The sequence below is a fragment of the Carassius auratus genome, chromosome 7 (genome assembly GCF_003368295.1).
Source record: "Carassius auratus strain Wakin chromosome 7, ASM336829v1, whole genome shotgun sequence".
Lineage (NCBI taxonomy): Eukaryota > Metazoa > Chordata > Actinopteri > Cypriniformes > Cyprinidae > Carassius > Carassius auratus.
The window spans coordinates 6,482,098-6,506,360 of record NC_039249.1 but is presented as its reverse complement, the minus strand read 5'-3'; the positions used below and the strand labels follow the sequence as shown (position 1 = coordinate 6,506,360).

Here is a 24,263-nt window from a genome sequence, read left to right as displayed (position 1 = left end):
ACTAGAAGGTCTAGAAACACAGCGACTTTTTCCCATACAAGGACACTTGACATTATTTTTTTAATTATAAAATTATAAATGTTTTATGTTTTAATTATAAATGTTTTTATGCCCAATTGGTAAAAAAAAAAAAAAAAAAAAAAAAAAAAACTTGATATTTCCTACTGAAAGTTTGGATGGGATTTTAGCTTTTTTATGCCAATAACCTTCAGTTATATCACTGCTGTGAGCTATGATTTGCTGCTTGCTATTGCTTGTCAGTGGTGGGTGGAACATTCATTCGTTCCTTCATTAGAACATTTTACACACAAATGTGAAAACACCACAGTGAAAAAGTCATTATCAATATTTTCAGTCTGTGAAGAACAAACTCAAATTTAAAACAGCATCTCTGTTATTCTAGCATATAGACGTAGACATCCTCAATGATAACAAACAGATTAAAATCCACAAAACTGCATTCATTTTCTGTGAAGCCTTTAAGGGAGCAGAACTGATTTGTGGCACTGTCTGATTTCATCTCTACCCGACTCAACTTTTTCTTATTAAAAACTGTACCACCTCAGCACACTTAATCCAAATGTATTTTACTTTTTTTCTCCAACCTGAATGATTCACTCTTGCCTAGTTTTGGACTGTCCATCTATTCCTGGATTTGCACCTGACATTTCACTCTTGCATCTAAGACAGACTTAACACTGACTGCTAGTGTTATGACACTGGAATATCTGACTTTGATGAAATACTTAATAAAATATCAATGTTTAGTACCATCCATACCATGAGGGGAAAAAATGCCACAACATTTAAGGAATACAATTTTCACAGTATCTAAGTTCATTTACTTTTGGCCATAGTCATCTATCTATTTTATCAACTGAAACAAGAAGGGGTGTTTAAATGAAAGTCATGTTTTGGCCATTAATTAGCAAAACAAAAGCATTTAGGGGCCTAAAAAAAAACTTTGTGTGTTTTTAAGGGCATGTTTTTGAAAATGTTAAGATCTCCATGTAACCTACAAAAATGCAAATTTGTGAATACAGTGACATCTGTACGTGAAACTTAAAAATAAATCCGCAGACAAAGTCAAGCAGTCCTTCATTCATCGACCTCAAATGTCTAAAATATGCAAGAATAAAAATTAATATTAATAATATTAATGTTAACCTAGAGAAATGTGTGCTATTGAAGTGTTTGGGTGGAGTGTGGAAGCTGAACATTAACATTCACTGCAGGACAGATGGAGGCGCTGGTGCGGTCACTTGCTCTTGAAGGGGGTCATATGATGCGATTTCTATTTTTCCTTTTCTTTGGTGTTATGTAGCTATTTGTGGATGTATAAGATCTGCAGAGTTACAATGCTCAGAATCTCCCACCAAAGGATTTGTTCTAATCTAAAAGAGGAGAATGATCCAGACCGGGCTAAAACGCCTCAAACCTGCATGTCTACATCACGATGTGGAAATATTTGCGTAAAGTCTGCCAAAATGTTCATGCAAAGAAAGGGGGCGTGGTTTCAGGAACCGCAGTAGTGTTGAAGCAGCCATGTCAGGGAGATGCTGTGTGTTTCTGTGCGAAAGCAAATATGCTTTATTTGGCCTTCCAAAAGTAGATTCAATTAAGAATCATTGTTACGATTTGTTTACAACAGAACAGTCTTTAAATCACAGTTTCGTGAACCTAGTAGAGTAGCAGTTTACTGTTTATTACCATTTACTGTAACTGTTAAGTTAATTTTTGCCATTTAGTTTTATTTTTTTACTGCCATTAAATAAAAAAGAAGAAAAAAAAAATCCAGTACCTTCTTTATAAGGCTGGGTGATACGAGCACAAATTAATATCTCTGTATCTTTTTGCCTGATTTTTTTTGGAGATATATAGGTATATGGTAGCCTATACATCTCAGTATTTTGTATTTGGATTAAACAAATTAAATTAACGTAGGGATGTGTGCAAAAAAATTTTACAATTACATTATATTCTAACAGTGTAAACATTTCAAACTTAAAACAAAAATAATCCTTTTAAAGTAGAAGTTACTAAACTAAAAATGAAAATAAAAAGCACAAACTAATTAAGTAAAAAGGCTATTTTATTACTCCATTACACTTTCCAGTTAGTGCCATCATACAAATACACTTGTAGGTTTAAAATTCTACATATGTCCAATTTATTGTGCAACTACAAATATTTTATCAAAATGTATATTTTAGTCAGGGTTATTGTGCTCCTATTTCATTGCGCTCTGTCTGTTTGGCCTGCATGCACACCGTGATGCTCGTTCTAAATGAAGTCTTTGGAGTTTAGTGGACAATCACAAAACAGCTCATGCGCTTCTGAGAGTAGACTTCTGACAGCAAAATGGAAATTTTCCAAGGCTTTTTATGCATTAAGGAAAACAGCACATCTCCAACACATTAAACAGTGAGTCTTTGTCAGCCTCACACACCGACTTTGTCAGTGCATCTGATGGGTCGAGTGCAAGCCGCTTTGAACCCTAAAACTATAACCTATAGGCTAATAACAGAGAGTCACAGAGATTTGACAATACGAACAGCTGGCACTGTATATTGTGGCACGTGCACAGCAGTGGACAGTGCTTAATTTGAATACAATATATTTGTATTTAATTTGAGCTTAATATATAGGCTACAACAAGGTTTAATCTGGCTGTAAAGGAACAAAATCGGGGTGTCCTTATATAAAGAGATGTTATCCCTGACACACTGCGCAATATGGAAATATCCGTTAAGTGTGTTACTTATCTTTGTCAACCTGGCAACCCTGTGTAATCGCTCCCTTTCCACTATAAACACGCTTGCTTTCTGAAAACACCTGTTAGCTTGCAGTTTAGTGATCTCCACTTCAATATTCTATTCTCAGAACATTGTAATTCAACAAGTGTTTATTTACATGAGAGAAAGAAAGGAGAGAGGATGTGCACACATGAATTACCTCAGTTTTGTCGCATTTATTAACAGTGAAGCTGTGGCTTTAATTCCTTTAGAAACAATGATGTTACCAGCTCCTTGTTGAGAAAGATAATGTAGCTGGAGCAATTAAGCCATTTATAGTTTATAAAAATTTGCGGAGCAGTGCTAAAAAGTTTGTTCCTGAATGTCTGATTGCACGCAAAGCGTGATCTGTGTGAGTGACTGAGCGTGTGTGTGCGTAAGATACAGAAGACAGCACATTAGTTTATAACTCTTTATTTTATTTGCAAAAGAGAGTGCATTAATGTGTGCAATGATAACCTACCATCAATGTTAAGATTATTTTTTATATACGAGTACATTACAATATAAATTTGAGTAAATTATTATTTATCGGCTTAAAAACAAAATGCAAACAATCAGAATGTTGTACTTGGTGGGGAGTGCCCAATGTAAACATTAAATGCATGTAATTACCTATATAGTACTGAGGTACAGTTATGGAGGCCCTTCATATTGCAGAGGTCAACTGCTTATAGTTAGCACTGGCCCTAAAGTATGCAGTGTTCCATAAACCGCTGTTTTACTAAATTCTACTGAGATAAAATTCAGTGCAGTCCTGTATCGTGATATCTATCGTATCATGGCCTCTGTATCATATTGTGACTTTGCTGATGATACACAGCCCTAAATACAACTGCACTATAAAATATGTTTCATTAAGTATATTAATTATTTTACTTTACTTTAATTATTGGCAATAGTTAAACAATCAAGCCTTTATTTTGGCAGAAAATTGCAAGGAGACTTGATATATCAATGACTAGATTTCTGTGACGAGAACTTTATAGAAAATTGGATATAAAAGTATGTCCAGCTATGTCTGCATACAAACCGTACACTCACAAATGCCGATATATACTACATAGCATATCAACCGCTTGATTGCTCGCATAGTCACAAAATGTGAATTCTAAAATAGCTCAGGGCTTGATGTCAGAGAAGATGAGAAAGCAGTTAGGTCCAGTTTGTATACTGATATGGTGGAAAAAGCACATTGAAACGGTTTCAGATATTCAAAATCAACATGCATTGAAAAATCAATACACTACTGACTGGCAGTCTGGTTAAAATGACACCCCATGTTTTATTGAAGTTCAAGAGTTCATTTGAAGAAAGCTAAGCCAACATGACCCATGGAGCAGGGAAAGGAAGCAATATCGCAAGCATCGATATGAGACGAGACTTCGTCTCTCTGTTCCTCTTTACCCCTCGTCAGTCTCTAAGAGACCTTGACTGAAGGAGTCAACCCTCGCTGCATTTTAATATTCAAACCATGCCACACTGCAGCCGGCAAATCTACAGAGACAGGCGAGTCATTAAACTTTCATTCAGCCTGACTGTCCATTCACAACAGGCTTTGCGAACACCCACCAAATCACACACAAACTCCCTCCTGCGTCCCTCGAGTCCAGTGGATCTGGAATCAGTAACTGGAAAAGAAATCCTGGACTTGGCAGTGGAGCTTTCCAAAACTCACACCACCAGATTTGCTTCCAGTCTTGTAATCTGAGGATTATTTAGGGTGTTATGTTTGTTTGAAAAAGGCGTTCACACTTACAGCGTTTCAAAGCGACCAAAGTTCGATTGTTTTCAACAAGAGTAAGCGATTTCCACCGAGTGTGGGTGCCAGCAGCTTGTGGCGAAAGCAGAGTAATCAACAATGATGCAATGCGACAACTAGTGCAGACAGTAGCTTGTCGGCTTGTACAGTTTACAAATGCAAACTAGCAACAGAGATCTTCAATGTTCAAACTACGGTCAGTGTGAACACACCTTCTGTCAGGTACATGACCCAGCGGCATCTGTTACACATCTCTCATCACTAGTTGGGTTGATATAGGGGGTTGTGAGGGAGAAAGACAGCTGTTTCTCTCCAAGACAGTTGAGGAACATCTGTACTGCACTCTGATAACAATCAAATAACAGATGTGGCCAAATTAATTATGAAACACCAGCCTCTTTTAACTCCCAAAAGCACAATTCTTTTAAAAGTAAAGTTCATCTGAACATGAAAAGTTTGTGATTATTTACTTAGCCTCAAGCTGCTTCAAACACTGTTTATGTCCTTGTGTGAAACACAAAAGGAGAATTTTGAAAAATGTTCATGCAGCCATGAGTTCATAGTGGAACTGCACAATTAATCAAAATAAAACCATCATACAGTTTAATGTGATTATATAATCCCCAAATTATGATTTAATTCAAATGTGTGTTGCACATTTTAGAGTGAAGTGCAGCACTGTTCTTTATACACCCAAAAAGTTACGAGATTGAGATATATATATAAAAACTTCAGTTGAACTTGAATGCTAATTTCTATAATGAAATATTACAATATATTTTTTCAAAAGTTTCAAATCTACACATAGATTTTTACTGAATAATGATTAAATATTCATCTAATACTCACAAAAATGTTAGAGGCTGCAAACAACTACTTTTAAGGTGATTTTATGTAAGCCTCAGAATTTGACCATAGCACTATTCCAACCGTCACCTGACTGGGTTTAAAACAAAAACAATTTACTTGAAGCTTCATCAGTCCTAATCCCACCTCTTAAATCCTCATAACTCTACTCCTCATCTTGCTCAAAAAAAGTAACAATAAAAATGCCTAATTTTGAATCCGCCTAGTCAAAGATTTCACATTTTATTAAGGGAAGCGAACAACGTGTTAAACCATAATGCTTTTGACAAATTGCAAGCCGGCATCAAGACAGCTAGCTCATTAACACCTCCCGTCAGCTGGCTGTGTGTTCATTACGGGTCTTTGACGGGGCCGACTGGCGAGCTATTAGAACACAGAGAAGGTTCAATCTCTCATGACTGTAGCCTCTTATTATGAAACACTGACAGAGCTGACAGTAGCAGAGAATCAGGCCTCCACAACTCCCATACATCATCCAAAAGAGAGCACGAAAAAAGAACATCTGCCTTCGAGAGACAATTACTTTGATTACAATGAAACACGCCTCAACCATTGCTAATTTCACCCGGTCTGGAGCAAAGTGAGTGAGAGAAACGAGACTGAGGAGGTTTCCGTCAGTCTCGTTCTGCTGAGGTGTTTCTTAAGCCTCGACAACATTCTGTTGGAGAGCTATGGCTGTAATCTTCCCAGTGTAGCTCTTAATCTTGCTATTTGATCTTGTCGCAATTTAATTAGATTTAAATATGAGGTCGGATAAAATGGGATCAGCGATTAAAAGACGTCCCAGACCGGTTGCTGACGTCTAATCGCATTTAATCCAAAAATCCTCATTGTGATTCCTGATTCAGACCCAACTTAACCGAGGCTTGACTTCAATGCCTTTTAAAGAATGAATTGGATATTTTAGTATTATTTTGACCTACTTCAGTTTCTTCCTTCTTTGAGTGCAAATCAAGTAAGTCTTTCATGAATGGTTTAAACAGGGATTGAAGACCTGTGACCTCCGTCAGCATCTCAAAGAGGGCTTGACAATTAAACACTGGAGTATCGGGTCAACGTCAAAATGAGCAGTCATGTGAGCTCCTGTGAGGGGTTACCCATACATCTTTTGTGATGCCTCTTAAGGGCGAAATCTGATCACAGTCAAAAGGTAGCATTCTAAGCCTAAAGTAAATGACAAATAAAAATTAAACCAAAGCCCATTTAAGGAAAGTAAGTTCACTTGGCATATACTATTTTTACCTGAAAGAAAATTACAGGCAGAAAATTTGTATAAAAAAAAAAAAAAAAAAAAAAAAAAAAAACAGTATGGAATATGTAATCCGTTTCTACAAAACTCTGTTTATTATTATTTCGTTTTTTTTTAAAGAAAGTTATTCTGGATTCAGATTTAATGGTTACATTTTCATTTCAATAACCCAAAATTGTAAGCAAACAATATGACATTGCTGTACTAAAATTGAAGCAAAAAATGTTTAGGACCCTATTAAATCGGTTTCATTTCTTAAAATTCTGATTTATTTCCCCCCGAATAATTTATAATTTTTATAATTTTAAAATTTAAATGCTTCTGGATTCTGTTTTAATGGTTTAGTTCAGTGGTTCTCAAACTTTTTTTACTCCGAGGCCCCACTCCTCTCCGAATAGCGCAACTACTACGGATCCATTCAGAATCACTAAACACACCAAAATACAATGAAAAATGGAAATATTCTGCACGTGTGGAGACTCTGCGAACAGTGAGCTCTGTCAGAACAAGTGATTGTGACTGTGTTTGGAGCATCTAATGCTCTTTATGTACATAAACGCCACTGATCCTCACAAATTTCTCCAAAACATGCCTCTGGTATAAACCGTATAAAACACTCACTGTAAATTAACTTTGACAACAACGTGAATATACTGTGGTTCAAGCAGAAACGTGATGTTATAGTGATCAGTGTGGTGAATTTGCACACCAAAAATAACGGATAAATGCACACCTAACATACGACTCTTGTATGTCACTGTTATCATCTTTACCTTGATTACAATTGTCATCTATCAAAATCTTACTAGCTGGGTTGATATATCCTGCCAAAAGCTGTAGTTTGCATTTCATATGTTCTTGCAGCGGTCAGGTATTTTGAGCTGCCTGTATTATTTCACACAGGGCAAAGAGAAATGCCTTGAGCTACTCCAAAACAGGATACACAGAATAGCCCCCCTAGTGGAGCCCCCTGGTTCGGTGATTCTGTCCAGGTTTTCCACATGATGGAAATAAGGCCCGAAAATAGCAACTTCTTTGAAATTCAGAAAAAGCAGCATGCAGTTGAAATGCTCCAGTTTTAATCTATTTTAAATGTAAGCACAAGCTGATGGTGACAGCTCGTCAGAAAGAGCTCACAATTATAATAGAGGATGAGACATGGACACCCACTCTGTGTTATCAGATGCACGATGAGAAATCCAGACGGACAAGCATTCAATCTCACTGATTGCAAATTCAGTTTGCGCTCACTTTATCTCATTGTGCATGTACTATATGCGGCTATTTAAACTCGGATACACTTGTACAGTCCAAAAATTAATTTACTTTTAGGTTGCATTAAATTGGTCACAACAAAGACATTTTAATGTTACAAAATATTCATTTATAAATCATCATATTAAAATGATTACTGAAGGATCATGTGACACTGAAGACTGATGAAATGATGCTGAAAATTCAGCTTCGAACAGGAATAAATTACATTTTAAAATATATTACAATAAAAAACAGATATTAAAAATTGCAACTATATTTCAGAATATCATGCAGCCTTTTGGAGCAGAAAACACTCTTTATAAACTGTACTGACCCCAAACTTTCAATGATATTGGTTTGACCGATAACTGAAATGAGAGACTTTACAACAGTTGAGCAATAGAGTTTCTCTCACGGATTTGTCTACAAGCAGTTGGCCTCCTCATACGGTCTCTGCAAAAACATTTCATATTAAAAGCAGGAAATCACTGAGAAATGTCTCATGACAGGCAACAATCACTCTTGTCTGTGCACAAACCAGTTGCTATGATGATTTTGATAACTCTACTAAAAGAGCACTTTAGTGAGTCACGTATTTTGTTGGTCTGATTTTAAACACCTTGGCGACATTAAAAATGAAGCTGCATGCAAAACTGCAACAGGGGAATAAGAGTGACAGAAAAGACATTATTACAAACTTGTGGAAAGCTGAAGCTAAACGGTTTGTGGGTTGTGATGAGGGAATATCGTGACTGATATAAGTGAGCGTGGAATAAAGATAGGTCTCCTCCAATGCACAGGTGAGCCGTTTCTCACTGGCTTTATCTCGCTGCCAGACGTGGAGGTTACAGCCGAGATGAAGGGAATGAGATTCAGAGGGAACGCATGCCTCACTCGACGCTTTCTGGGAAAAGCGATGCAACATTCACAGAAACCGTCAAGGGTGTCAACTATCACGACAGGGGGTTTCAAAAGAACTACTTCGACTTTACCAGGAAAACTTGACGATAATCTGTGTAATCTGACATGTTTCAAGCTGTGTAATATAACAGCACGCCACCGATCAAGGGTTTTCGTGACCGGTTACAGGGATGGCTTTTAAGAGCAATTACACAAGTACAAGTACAAGACAACTTGTCCAAGCAAAACACACCTTCTGTCAGCACAGATGTCCTGCAATTCTGGGGTTTGAGAGGACTTAGAGGGAGGTTTTATTTGACAGAATGGATCAAAGTTTCTATCCCTGGCAGCGAGTGTATTTGTGCGCTTGTACTCTATAAGTAACGTCTTGTGTCAATTGCAGACCTGTCATATTAGGAGTAGTATTTAAGTTCCCTCATTCTGTTCTTATAATAGCAGCACAATACAATAACCAGCCGTTAATTTCTTTATGCTTTGCAATTATAGATCATCCACATGTCCAGCATCTGCTGTGTATCACAGATGCATTTAAAATGACAGAAGCACTAGCATGAAAGGAATACTCCACCCCAAAATGAAAATGTTGTCATTAATCACTTACCTCCAAACCCATGTCATTCCAAACCCATAAAAGCTTTGTTCGTCTTTGGAAAACAATATAAGATATTTTGGATGGAAACTGGGAGGCTTGTGACTTTCCCATAGATTGCCAAATAAAATACACTGTCAAAGTCCAGAAAAGTATGAAAAGCATTGTCAGAATAGTCCATCTGCCATCAGTTGTTCAACCGTAACATTATGAAGTGACAAAAATACTTTTTGTATGAGAAGAAAACAAAAATAACCACTTTATTCAACGATTCGTCTTCTCTGTTTATCTCCAAAATGGTGCTACAGTGATGCAGAGATAAACCGAGGAGACGAATTGTTGAATAAAGTCATTATTTTGGTTTTCTGAATAAAAAGTACACATTTCAAAGAATATAATAATTAAAATAAACTTAATTGTATTAATATTAAATTATTTAAAATGAAAAAGAAAATGAGAATATTGCCTTAGCAACCAACTGAAATAAGTATACAGTCTAAATTTACTGAAACAGGAAGAGTTTTATAGATTTTATAGCTAGATAGAAAAAAAATGAAAAGCACAGATTAACAAACAAAAATGTAAATTACTAAAAATAACCTTGAATACATTTACTATAAATATAACACCCTTGTTTATGCAACTAAATAAAAAACAGATATTCCGTAAAATATTCAACACAAAAATAGAGCTAAAATCAGTGTTAAACCTGTTAATTTGCCATGCCATGTGAAAGCAGTGAAGGTGTGTGCTTCACATGCAGCGTTTTGTTTCATTAATTGATGAATTGAAAATAGAAATGGAAAAAGCTTAATTTTTTAAAAAACTACTGTCACTACCAAAAAAAAAAAAACAAGTCAAGTTAGTAGTGCCTCTGCTTTTTTTCACCACAAAATCAAACTAAAAATGCATTTAAAAGGGGTTATATGTTAACTATGAACTAACGTTTACTAATAGCCATATGGACATAGAGATACTGCAGTATAAACCGTATATCAGAACCTCCACCATACATTTCTACTGTATATACACAATCTAGGTTGCATAATTAAATGAAAACGATAACAGTTTGCATATTGGCAATTCTACAAACATGCAAAAATTTTGCCTTAAAAGCAAAAAACAAAAACGAATGGCTACAGCAGTGAGACACTTGAAAGGCATCGCCTGAACTGCAGAAAGGAAGGCAAATTGCTCAGTTTTAGCATTTTCTAGCTAAGCGTTGTGCAACGCAAGTCACTTCCAACTTAAAGAGTGTAGAAGTGAAAATAAACTGTACAAACGGAAAAAAGGAGGTAAGGGAACAAAGCTTGAGAGAAGCTGGAGGTTTACAAGATGTAACTGTGGTTCTCTGTGTCAAGGAAAATTTGTCATGACTCTGTTTCAACTCTCGACTCATTCAGATCCCTGTTGTATGAGTGATGAGGTCATTCTGAGCTTCTTGATGTTCCTGCTAGCATCTTTGTGAATACCGCGGTGAACTGTGTGCAGCTTCAGTCTATTACATGCCAACAAACCACCCGAAGCCCATTCATGGATCATCTTAAGCATTTTGCACTCAAAACTGGAAAATAATGATACATAAAAATTGAGATCATGCACACTATCGGTCAAACGTTTTAGGACAGCATGCTTTTTAGTTTTTCAAAGTTTCTTATGATCAGCAAGGCTACATTTTTGATCGAAAACACCGTAAAAACAGTAACCGATTGTGAACTAATATTGCAATAGCTGGTTTCTATTTGAATATTTTAAAAATGTCATTTATCAAAAGTTTCAGCATCATTACTAGCATCACATGACCAATCCAAAATCTAATATGATGATTTGCTGCAGTTGAAATTAAAACACCTGTGCTGCTAATACACATTAAACAGACGTTTCAGTTTTATTTCAATCTTTATTTATAAAGTTTTTTGTTTACATAATACAGGTATGTTTACTGTTTATATTTATTATGTATATGAATGCACACAAATACTGTATATATTTTGAAAATATTTACATTTACATAGTTATAATTATATTATAAATATATTTAATATATAAACATCATTTTTCTTAAATATATAAATGCATGTGTTTGTATTTATATATACATAAATACACAGTATACACAATGTAAAATAACTTGTGGATGCGATTACGATTAATCATTTGAGAGCACTAACTGAATTAAAGTACAAATTTCTCGAAAAGAAAAAAAAGAAAAGAAAAAGGATTTTGCCCAAACTTTTGAACGATGATATATTTGTTTTTATTAGCTTTTTTTATATGTATAGTTACAGTAAACATTTGAGTTTTAGTTATTTTATTAGGTTATAGGGTTAGGGTTAGGGTTAGACAACTACGCTCATTTCGGATCGTTGTCGCGCTGCGCGCCTCACAAGTGTTCAGTCGACGGACAGCGAGTGGGTCTGTGTACAGGAAAATTACAATGCCACGCAGATGTGCTGTTCCTGGCTGTGGACAAACAACATCTTTGAATATGCTGCCGAAAGATCCTGACGTCAGGGAAAAATGGATGCAGTTTATTTGTATAAGAGAATCTTGAAAATATGTCGCCTTTCTAGTAGGCCTACATGTAATAGAAGATTAAAAATGTTGCCTTATCAATGCTGCATTTTCAAATATGGCCTGTGCATGCATTTTTGTCCGCGGTACACCCTATCATTTCATTGAAATTAGATAAATAATGTTGAACTGTTAGAATATTAAACTATAGAATAATTATGCAACAATAATCCGTTTTCAAGTGTCTCGGGTTACAATTTTTTTATTAATTCAAAATAGTTTCACTTTCCATGTGGACACGGGATGATCCAGTCTTCGTTGTTGTGGTGGTGGTTCATTTTCCTCTGATTCCGGCTCAAACATATAAGGTTTTATCATTGCAAGAGCCATCGCTTCGAATGCATCACTCGCTACTAAACAGTTACGCTCAATCCGCAAATGTTCCGTCAAATGTCGTTAGCCAATCAAAACAGTGGGCGTTAACACTGAACTCTTAAAGGGGAAACAACCCAAAACAGACTGTTTGAATCAAAGGATGAGAAACAGGGTGGGAAAATGTCATAATTCACTACATTTTAAAAGTTTATTTATTTATTTTTTTTTTTTTTTTACTAATACTAATACTATAATTGCACCTAGGGGACCACAACAATAAAATTAAAAAACCCATGTCATGACCCCTTTAATCAAAAATGTAGTTTCTTTCATGTTATGAAAATGTGTTTTATGGAATTTTATGTAACTATAAAAACTATGATTTACTAATATTTAGGGCTGTCAAAAATAGCACGTTAACGACGTTAATTAGTTGTTTGTCGTTAATTACGTCAAATTTTTTTAACGCAAGGTTTACCCCAGTTACTCTCAAATACATTCATGCCAAGCTCGATAAACAGAGACGACTTTGGTAGTTCATACGCTGGAGATTCTTCCTGTTATAGTGTCCTGTGTTTCACACTGCGCATGCGCAGAACGCCTACATGTAATGCAGCGAAAATTACAGCTGTTTGGAAAAGCATATGCATTTTTACTTGGTTTTACTGGCACTTGAAGCCTTCAGGACGTGAAAATATCGATCCTAAAGTATTGTGGCAGAGCAAATGAACACCTCCCAAAAACAAGAGTGCAGAGGGTGCATGTTTGATTAATCCACTGAAAATTCTGATTAATTTGATTAAAAATTTTAATCATTTGACAGCCCTACTAATATTTCAACTTAATTATGCTGAAAACTAAAAATATATAAACAATTCAAAATATTAATACAAGCTATAATAGATTCTCAAGGACACTAAAATTGCACAGTTGCTATAGGAGTCTGCATTCTCATGCATTGCATTCTGGTGCACAGATGTTTGGATCTTACCTCGGGAAGGCATCGAAGCAGTAGGTTTTGCGGGTGTCGGGAAAGGCCACACGCAAGCCGGACATGAGGGGAGAGTGGAGGATCACTGCCGCGCACTCGTACCGGGACGCCAGGTCCACCGTCGGCACAGTCCCTATGCTCTGACCGTACAAGATGATGTTTTCCGGAGCCACTCCATACCTTCAGAAGACAAAGAAAGAGAAGAAATTAAAAACAGCTGCAAATTACATAACCACTTCAAGTGTGGTACAAATCTGTGTGGGTGAAATTACGTCTCAAGACAAGCAGCTTGTGGTGTTTAATTTGAATTGCATTTGTGTCTATAGCAACACTACAATTTGTGGCAAAATGCATTTCCATCAAGGCATATTATTAGATTATCCAATTGGACAAAATGGCATGTTAGGTCAAGAACAGAAGAGAAACCATTAAAAATAGAGACATGCAGATATAAACTCGCAGGCTTCATAAAAGTCCCTAAGCTAATGAACACAGGGCTGAAGCTTTATTTGACACTTTAAGATGCGCTCAAAGGAAATGCCAGAGGGGGCGGACGAGAAGTCAAGGCATAGATGGAGAAAGAAATGGGAAAATGCACTGCTACACTCTTCAGGTTTCTGTTCTCTGACTTTCCCAGGCAGCTTTACAGTGGGGTCTGGCACCTGGTTACTGATAGAAAGCAAACGCGTTTGAAGTCTGACCTCAGATCAGGCTTTTTCAGGTTTTTACCGTAGGCTAGCCCAGGGCCGCGTGAGACGAGGTAGAGAAACAAAGCAACCGTGAAGTGGAAGTCTCGAAATGCACACGCAAGAGTACAAAGTGTCCCGAGGAGAGCGCTGGCTACACGTGCCTCTGAACTCAAATAGCTTTGGCGAGATTTTATCAGGTAACGGAACATGAGGCCTCCATCGCCGTCTCCCACACAAACAAATCTTACAGGCAGGGTGAAAAGAGGAGGCTGAGAGCGCTCTTGTAAATAAACAACCACCCATGCGACTGAGCTGATAGACACTGTGAAATTCAGGCTTGGAAATCAAGTTTCTAGAGATGAGCAAAAATACATGGTAATGATAATTCATCTCCATCAATTACCCTCCACATAGAGAGGCAGCTTATAGTCTGAAAAATTTGTTTGTAAATCATTTTGAGTAATTTTTATTTATTTTTTTACATGAAAGGTTTACATTCTGATGATATAAAATGGTCCCATGAGTTCAACTAAACAAAACAAAAAGACAAAAAAAAAACATTTTACTTAAATTAACTCTAACTTTAATTAACGGTAATAGTAAATTAACGGTAAATTACTATTATTATTAATTTAACCATCAACATTGACAGCCATGAGGGAACAATTTACTTATACTATAATAGTATACCAAAACATTTTTACTATAATAATATACCATCTAATTTTGTACATAAGACTATTATTTTTTTGTTGTTATGTATCAACTAACAATGAATAATACATCTGCTACAGTATTTATGACTCATTGTTAACGTTAATAAACAAAAATATACCTCTATAATTAGTTCATGTTAGGTACACTAAATACTGAAAGATCCAAGTTTTGATTTTAGAAATATATTAGTACATGCTGAAATTATCAAAAATATATTAGTACATGCTGAAATTAACTGTAATTAATGCTTTAAAAGAACATTTCATTGTTGAATGTTAACTAAGGATATAATGTACAATGTATAACAAAAAACTATAACTATGGATGCATGTAGTTATTATTACTACTATTTTATTATTGTTGTTTTTAACAAGTCATAAAGGAACAATATATCAGCAAAAAATATAATGTATATTATTTTTGTATACAATTAAACAGCATACAAATAAAATGATTTCTTCTATGTCTTGTACGAAAACATGATGCACGAAAATGTGTGCGCGACTGGGATGCGATTTAAAAGCCTTAGAATTTTTTTTTTTTTTTTTTATCAATTGTACCTTTAACCAATGGCTCAACAGCATTGTGAAACTCTAACTGATTAATCAATTGACGAAAAGTTATTTAAAGTAGATCAAAAGCACTAAAAGATTGCTGACAAAGACATTTCAGGGTCCACTGGCAAAAAAAATAAAATAATAATTACTTAATTACTTAATAATTACTTGATTGGACAGGAAACCTTTCTGAACAGAACTATAAGAACGCACAACTAACTTCGGAGAAGGTTATTTATTGCGAAATAAAAAACGGTCTACACTAGGACTAAGTGTCCTACAAAGATCAGTGCAAAGGCAAGTCATGGAGTCTTCAGAGAAGATACAAACAACCCTGGAGGACAGCTGAGATTGGTGTCTCACAAAGGATCTTCCAGTCATACTCTTCATTTACAAAGTTGTTTGAGGATCAGAGACAATCCCTCGGAGGATCTGCAGGATCTCCCATCTCTCGATAATTCACCAAGATCCAAGAAAAGCACTGCAAAGGAAGTTACTCACAGGAGGTTACAGAAGACAAAAACAACATACTGCTGTCCATCTCACAACTTGCTGAAGACCACCGAGATATTCAACAACGCTGCAGCGATGCTGTGTAAAAGGAGAGGACAAAAGTTGAACTTTCTGGTGAAAAGTACATGCTGTTATGTTTAGAGAAAAACACCACATTCCACAAAACTCCACAGTAAAATGTCAAGCTGGAAAAACTCAAACAACCATCAGTAATTCAACCAAAAAGCAAGGTTATACAACTACAGCACGGCAACAGGAAATGTCATTTTTCTAAAGGCCCAAATAAAAAAATAAAAAACACTTGGAAAAGGAAGTTGGATATCAGGATACCTGGGTTGGTTTGGAAAGGGAACCAGGCCAAAACAACCCAATCAGAGACACTTTTCAAGCCTCAATATTCTTCCCGTCACTCACGCACTGCTAGATTTATTTTCTGTAAGGAGAAAAAAAAAAAAAACTTTTGATTCGACACGCAGCTAAATTAATTATTCTTATCTGAAATCAAATATCATTTCAGAAAAATCCAACTGCTGATGGTGCGAGAACAAGGGTGTGATAATACCTTGAGGATCTGCCAAAACAAATCCATTTCCACATATTGAGCAAACATCAGGGATCGATCCGAAATCAAGCTCCGAATGAGGGAAAACTCTCCGAGCCAGGACAAACACGCTGCGTCTAGCACAAGCATCCCCATTTTTCCAACGTGGAAAACTACTGAAAACACAAGCATGTTGAAAACACACAAGTTGATGCAAATGCTGTGTTTCCTTAGCCTGAATTAAGGCAGTGAGAAATGGCTTGTCCAAACAAGCAGCGGGTCCGATTCCATGGAACAACTGGAACGAAAATGCATTTGTGTTTATAGCCGAAGCGGCACAAACAGCTACGCTCATGAGCCATTGGCTGTGTTTTCCCTGAGCTGAAACAATAAAAGAACCTGAGATTGGGAAAGATGCATGTTTTTGTGTGCATATGTTAATCTGGGGGAAAATAAGAGGAGCTCTGTGATCGTGCACAGGACGAACGGCGCACACACAGTAGTTGGTTTCGTGAAACTGTCCTTCAGCCAAAGCAAACATTTACAGATGGATTGCGGGCTGAAATTCGCATGCTGTTGCCAACCTGAAAGGTTTACCCCGAAAATAAGGCTTGCTGTAAATGTCCTGCTGGGCTTTCAATGGAAACAGATGCAAGTCTATGCCTTACAGAGTCCTAAGTAATCCATATGAATATGAATTATGGATATGCAAATGATTCCTCAAGTAAGCACTGATGTGTGTAATAGAGTAGCGGCAGTGTTTACTTGCAAGAGGAGTCTCATGTTATCCTATAGAATCCACAAACCTCATTGATGGCTGAAGTTGCACTGTTACTTTTCTAGAGGGCCCATGACAAGAATGGGCTCTCAGAAATGGTTTAGGTGAACAAGCAAATTACTTCATGATAGAAACTCATCGAGTCACATGTGCAAAACTGCAACATTAAATGTAAGCAATGTCAGCTGTTTAATTTTTTTTTTTTATCTCTCTATTGGAGATAGATTTTTATCAATAACTTTATTAAAGACAGACCCAGTGTTTGCTTTGAGGTTGTTAACCGGTGGAATATGATAACTTTTAAAATAATAGTTTAACAGCCTAGTGGAAAAACTACCCACATTGTGATTCTGCAAAAGATATCGCCACCATTCAGAGTAGGGCGGCACGATTATGACAATTATAATTGTCAATTATTCCCTTGAAATTGTAAATTGTCACAATTTATATTGAATGAGGTTTATACCATTGTTTGACGCAACTGCATGACATTTTTATATGAATAGAAACAAGCTAAAACAACACTAACTGAAAAACATTTAGTAATGTTCTATAGTTTTAAGTCTCAAATGTCAACTATACATTGGATTGGTTTCTTTAATTTATAAAAAAGTTATATGAAAGCTATTATAATGTTATACTAAAACTAAAATAAAAACGATGTAAAAACCCTTAAGATAACGTGGGGGGGGGGCATCTTAAACACGCAGAATAACAAGTGGACTTTGAAAGATTAATTGCAATTTTGAATGATTACGTAATAGTGGCATCCGTAATTGTAATCATGATTAGAAATCTGATTAATTGTGCAGCCATAATTCAGAGAATCTATGCAAGTAAATCATGCCATATACAAATTTACAATATTTCCTATAATGCGATCAATATTTTTAAATCAACAGTTTATGTAATTTGAAATGATTCATGCGATTATATCTATTCCATTAAAAAAAAGCTTAAAGCACCTTTAAAAGTTTTAATGTTAAAACTTAATGATGCAACTCTTGTTGTTTTATTTGCAAGAATCAGCTTAAGCATTCAAACAAGGACTTGAGGCATGAAGGGACCAAAGTCAGCTGAAGTTTAAACTTAATGAACTTCCCTACACTTGAAAGACATTGACCTCATGACCTAGTCACATTCTTCCTTCATCTTGAAAATAGAAAAAAAAAGTGGAAGTTTCAGATTGTGCACTGACTAAGAGTACAAACAACAAAACTGAAACGTTAACAAGTTGTTGTTAATTTGCTGAAATCCTCCTTAACATGGCTTCCCAGCTGTGCAGGATTAGAAGACTTCATGCATCTTCATCCACATGCCATTTTTTCTCCGCAATAACTGAATGTCACACTGATGTGGTTCAGTGTTTCTGGCTGTGGTTGAAAAGGGCATTTTAATTAGCCGGCATTGCTGATAATAACCATAACTAATTTTCAAGCAATTCATTAACTGTCCTGACACAAACTTTTTAGGTCCGGTGTACTGCGAGAAAAATCCAAAGCAGCTTAACACTAGCAAGGTTAAAATTCAGAGGTGTTTGTTTAGCCCCTACCGAACAGAGCAGACATGATTTTAAGAAATTTCACATCATGCATGATACTGGATCAGCTCCAAATCTAATTGAGCTATGCAGAATTTTAAAGATCACATGTGTACAAAGGCGGCGATCCAGTTATGCATTACAAGCCAGCTATAATGCAGTGCAAAAAGGAGACATTCAGTTCAAGTACAAATCACAAAACCTAAAATGAGTTTCAGTCTATCCAACACACCAATACTACTTGCGAATAACAAATAATCCCCCAAAACCTCAATCCCACAATTGACCCCAAAGACTCTGTTCTAAACATCAGAGCACGTTATTCCATAAACTCCAGAAAGCAAATGCATCCGCATAAAACGTCCAGTGAAAATGCCTGGTTACACCGAGTGGCATGCATGCTTTCAACGGTAAGAAACGGTTGTTTAAAGAGGTTGTCCTCTGACCTCACATGCCTCTTTAAAGAGAGACTCCACATGTAAACTTTATGGAAAGGTTTAATTTACTGCATGAGGACGAGCTCCTAAAGCACTTTAAAATTCTTTTACTGCTTTCCTGTGCAGTCAAGTGTGACCTGCCTACACCAGATTACCTCAGGTTCATGAGATTACTTCTCTCAACGCTGGAGTCAAACACCACACGGGTATAATAAAATGCAAATACTCCTGCTAATTTGATTTTGTCTTCCAGGTTAAACCATCTCCTTTTTAAATAGTTTACTCAAACATGCAAATTCTGTTATCAAGGTTGTTCCAAAACTGCACAAATTTGTTTCTTCTATGGAATAGGGGTGTGAACCTACACCAAATTCACGGTTCAGTTACATTTATCATGTCATCGAATCAGTTCAATTCAATATCATCATGCATCACAATGCATTGACAATGCTCTGCATCCTCAATTTTACATTTTACTTCACATTTATAAAATTTTGTCAATAAATACAAGCAGTCAGATATATGAACTGTACCTGACCTGTGCAGGATGAGTCTATGACATCAACCACGAAAGCCTTAAGGATCCACCTGCTCTCTTATTGCTCTCACGGTACTTCATGTCATATACTGATCATTCTGCGCAGCGGGGCTTCAAGTTGAATGTACGCTACTGCGACAAAGCATGTATGTGACAAATGACATTAGAAAAGTCAGTACCGTCATCCTCTGCATCATGCTGAGAACAATTAATATCGACACTAGGGATGCACCGAAATGACATTTTTTGGCCGAAACCTGAAAACTAAAACACCGAAATAAATTATGCCAATTATTAGTACCATTGCATTTACTGCTATGACTGTGTACTAACTTGACTAAAATCAAAGCATTGCAATTGCATATATTTTAACGTTTAAAGTAATAAATCAATTACAAATTATGCAAATAAAATTCAAACTAAAATGTTTAACTTGACCCCACTCATGTGTATATTAAAAAATAAAATACAGGCCCACTGGCCTGCAGAAAGGTTTTAAAATTAAATGTTCTTTCATAAAAAACAAAGTGCATTTAGGTCATAAAGTCACAAAGTGCATTTGACATTTTTCTCTGTAGGACTACAAGAAGGTTTATCACTTCTGGGGATGGGGACTTCAGACATTGACAAGCTGTTGAGCTTGTCATCTGCCTAACATTTGAGAAAGATTTAAGAGAGTGTTATTGAAATAGGGACAGGGCATAAATAAATATGTCTAGCATAAATATAGCAACAATCTGATAGTCACATATATAGTAGCTTAAGAACCTACGTATTATTATTTGAGCCACTTTCTTGCAGGATTTCACTGAACATATCAGACAACTAGGGTGCAGAGAGACAAGTATTTTTTTCTAAGCTCTGATCTCCTTCTCCGTGCAATGCTCCACCTCCACGCGGGTTCTCCGCTCCATCGCGGCCTGGATCATTTCTTGTTCGCGCTGCTTTATTTCCACATCCAATTAATGGTCTTTATAACACAGATCAAGTACAGTAGCGATGAAGTGCAGAGGATCCTAACAGATCTCGGTGAAACGTTTGCTGACAGTGTGTACTTTTCCTTGTTTTCACTCAGTGGTCCATCTCAACCTCTTTGCTTAGGAGACTGTTTAGTGCTGCAATTAAAGGAATAACGAGAGAGAATGTTCTCTATTAAGACCCACTGGTGTGAAGTGAATATCGTGGGGGCTCGTGGTCTGCGTTATGCAAGTGCACGTACAGGTCGCGGTTTCTGCTTGAATCATCACAACATTTCGGCCGTATTGTTTTGGTGATAAAAGTCTTTCGGCCGAAAACCCAAAATGCACTTTTGGGCCATTTTCGACCAAAAAATTTCGGTGGCCGAATATTTGGTGCATCCGTAATCAACATCCCTACTATGGAACCAAGATGATATTTTAAAGAATCTCATTTCTGCCTCTAGAATAAGAGTCAATGTTGTCCAACGTTATTTGGACAAACATTATTCAAAATATCGTCTTTAGTACTCAATTTTTGGGTGGACCATCTCTAAGTTTCAAACCACAAATGCAAATGAAAGATCTGAAGAAAGATTTTACCATAGTGACTTATCACTTAATGGTGCCAATCATCATGCAAACCATGTCAATCAATTCAGTTCTAGTGGTAGAAACTCTAGCTCCATTTCTTTAAAAAAAAATATTGGGTGATATTTTTATATTATTGATTGGTAATTGACTTGATTGGGAAAAGTGGGACTTATTTACCAAAATGGTGGTTGAATAGAAGTTGAAAAAGAAAAGTGCTTGGCATTCAGGAAAACTTAAAGGGTACAAGTTACATTTGGATAAAAAAAAAAATTATGGAATGGTGCCAAATTACACCAGAGACAAATTAAGATATTCAGTAGCCTGCTAGTTGTCTTCAAGTTTCCAAGGGGAGATAGGATAACTTCAAAGTACATAAATTAACCCTCTTAGAAACAATTATGGTGTCACTTTATTTAGACATTTAACTGACTAAAAGTAACTTTGCAACCACGTGACATGTTAACTACAGCTATCAGTGATAATAGTCTGCTTAATATGAGCAAACACTTTATTTTGATTGTGTACCAACAGACGTTCTACTGACTATGCGGAACTTTGCAAGTATGCCAATTTTTTCCAACCCTGAACTAAGAGTCTACTAATACGCTAATGAGACTGGGTTTGTTAGTGTGTGGTAAGTAGTTAGTTAATAAGTTATTACCAGTGCTGGGAAGTAACTTACTACATGTAATATGTACTCGTAAGTGGATTATTGTAATTAATACTCATAAATGGATTAGATTACATTTTAAAATGCTCATAATCAGATTACTGTTACTTTCATATGGATCACATGATTATACATTATTCATAAAATTGTGGTAAATCATTGGTGCTCCCTAAATCCGTTTCTCTTTGAAATATTTCTCTTACTGTGTGTCATACCATTTGGCTTTGACTATATTAGTCAATTATAATATATACTGGCCATGTAAATGTCAAGTAAATAAATTTGTGGTCCATGCTTCTGAAAAGCAAATATTTATAGCTTTCAATTGGTTCATTTGGATTGTTTTCGTTTCAAAATATTTTTTATTTTAAGTTTTTATGACTGATTTATTAGCTTTTTATCAATTCACGAACACACTATAGCCTCTTACATTAACCCCGGTTAGGAAAACCCTGGTGTAATGCAATTCTTAATGCACTTTATGATGTTGACATCAAATAATGGAATATTTTCTTTCTCTTTGCTTTTTTTTATTTTTATTTCAATATGGTATGTTTAATGGCAAGTTTAAAACAAGAAAAATAGTCAGAATACATTTAAGAGTTCCCTAGATTACATTACTAAATCCAGTTAAGATTAAGTAATCTGTAATCAGTAACAGACTACAATCTGTAAATAATCTACCCAGCACTGGTTATAATTAACAATGTCAAAAGAGGAACAAAAAGTGCAACCACTGATTTACTAAAGAACAAAGTCCCTGAAACTTCTGGAATTGCAAAATGAATCCTGGTTAATTAAATTCATCAATACTCCCAAATATCTTTGCCCATATGAGGTCATTCGACCTCCAAGCTTTTGGTTTTCCTGACCTCAGGTACTCAAGAGTGTTTAGCCAGGATCCAGACTACGTTATATAAAAAGACACCTGCCTGAGTCTGCAGGTGTAGACAGCATGCAGTCGAAGGCAGAAACAATTCACAGAATTGGGAAGGACTACATGAAGGGAAGGAAGCAAATATAAAAGATTCACTGGAGAGAGATGAACTGTGGTGAAAACTGTGTAGGTGTGAAAAGCAGAGGAGGACAAGCCAGATTTTATGGTTGCAATGTCTGTCACACAAACCCAGGGCAGTTAAAAATTAGTCCACGCTTCACTGCAGAACACACTGGCTTCCCTTCCTGCTCTCAACCCATGTCTCTGTATGCCTCTGACGTCTGCGTCTTACTAGTAGTTTCTCAGTCATAAGCCTCACTGACAGACTAGTAGAAGAATCAGATGGAGACGCAGCTGCTCGTCTCAGCGGGTGAGCGCTAACAGCTCCAGCGGCTCTATTCCCTGCTGCGTTAGTTAATAGCCCTGCTGACTCACAACACAACTTCTGACTAGCTTGAAAGTAGTCTGGGTGGGCTCTTGAGGACTCGGGAGAAACCAATGAGTTGTTTCTCACGCTGACGAATTCATAATCTACTGTCCCACTTGGATCTGGTATTAAAGATTCCCTCAGAAAACAGTGGTTGTTATACCAAGAGGTTTTCTGGGGTTTGGCTACACTTGCTTTTAGGTATGCATGCTTTCTAAGAGTTCTAAGAGACTTTCTAAAGTTTATAAATTGCATTATTTTTTATTCTTGCCATTCTTAAACCATTAAACGCTCATGCACTTCCCTGGAGATCGTCCGCACATGCACACTTGCACATAATAATGCCTGGTTCACACAAACTCTGTTTGCAGTGCAGATTTTTTCCGCGCTCATGTTATTGGATTAAAACGTTCACACTGCACACATGGTTGCGCTCTGGCAGTGCGTTTAGGAGCGGTGCATCTGCAGCAGTGCAGAGATAGTTTCCGCACTGAGCATAGACTGTAGGCACCGAGTCTATTTTTTGCTGCGTTTGCACATGCTGAATTAAAGTAACAGTGCATTGTTTGCAGTAAATATGAACATGCATTGACACAAAAATTTTGTAATTACACCATAAATGCATATAATTAAAGTCTGTGTTTCAAAGCCAACACATAGGCTATGGCTTTTTGGCTAGGTTTAAAGGAAAAGAGCACTTTTAGAAAAACAAAGCAATCATTTTAAAGTTTTCAAAGTTCTTACTGAAAGTTCTTTATGAATGCAGGATTGCTTGTAATAAAGATTTAAATGCAAAAGAGAAAAGGCAGTAGAGCTGACTGTTTCTGTCAATGGTCAGTTTTAATTTAGAACATTTGTGATAATGTAAGAAAAGTAGTTGAAATGTTTTGCTTTAGCAACTTAATATATAAATTAAAAAGCAAAAGTAAAAAGCACTGAATAATTTATGAAATATTGTATTACAGTACTGTGAAAAAAAGAATTTTCAAGTAACAATGTTTGGATTCGAAATCAGAATAATGGATAAATTTTGCATTTAAGGTAAACAG

General features: G+C 36.2%; 1 protein-coding gene across 1 annotated transcript in view; it reads right to left on the bottom strand.

Annotated features, from left to right (window-relative positions):
• Positions 1–24,263, bottom strand: part of LOC113105677 (alpha/beta hydrolase domain-containing protein 17C-like) — a 42,162-nt gene that overhangs the window by 3,400 nt on the left and 14,499 nt on the right. Inside the window, exon 2 of the mRNA XM_026266909.1 lies at positions 13,321–13,500. Coding sequence (XP_026122694.1) covers positions 13,321–13,500 — 180 coding nt within the window. The remainder of the gene's footprint in view (positions 1–13,320; positions 13,501–24,263) is intronic.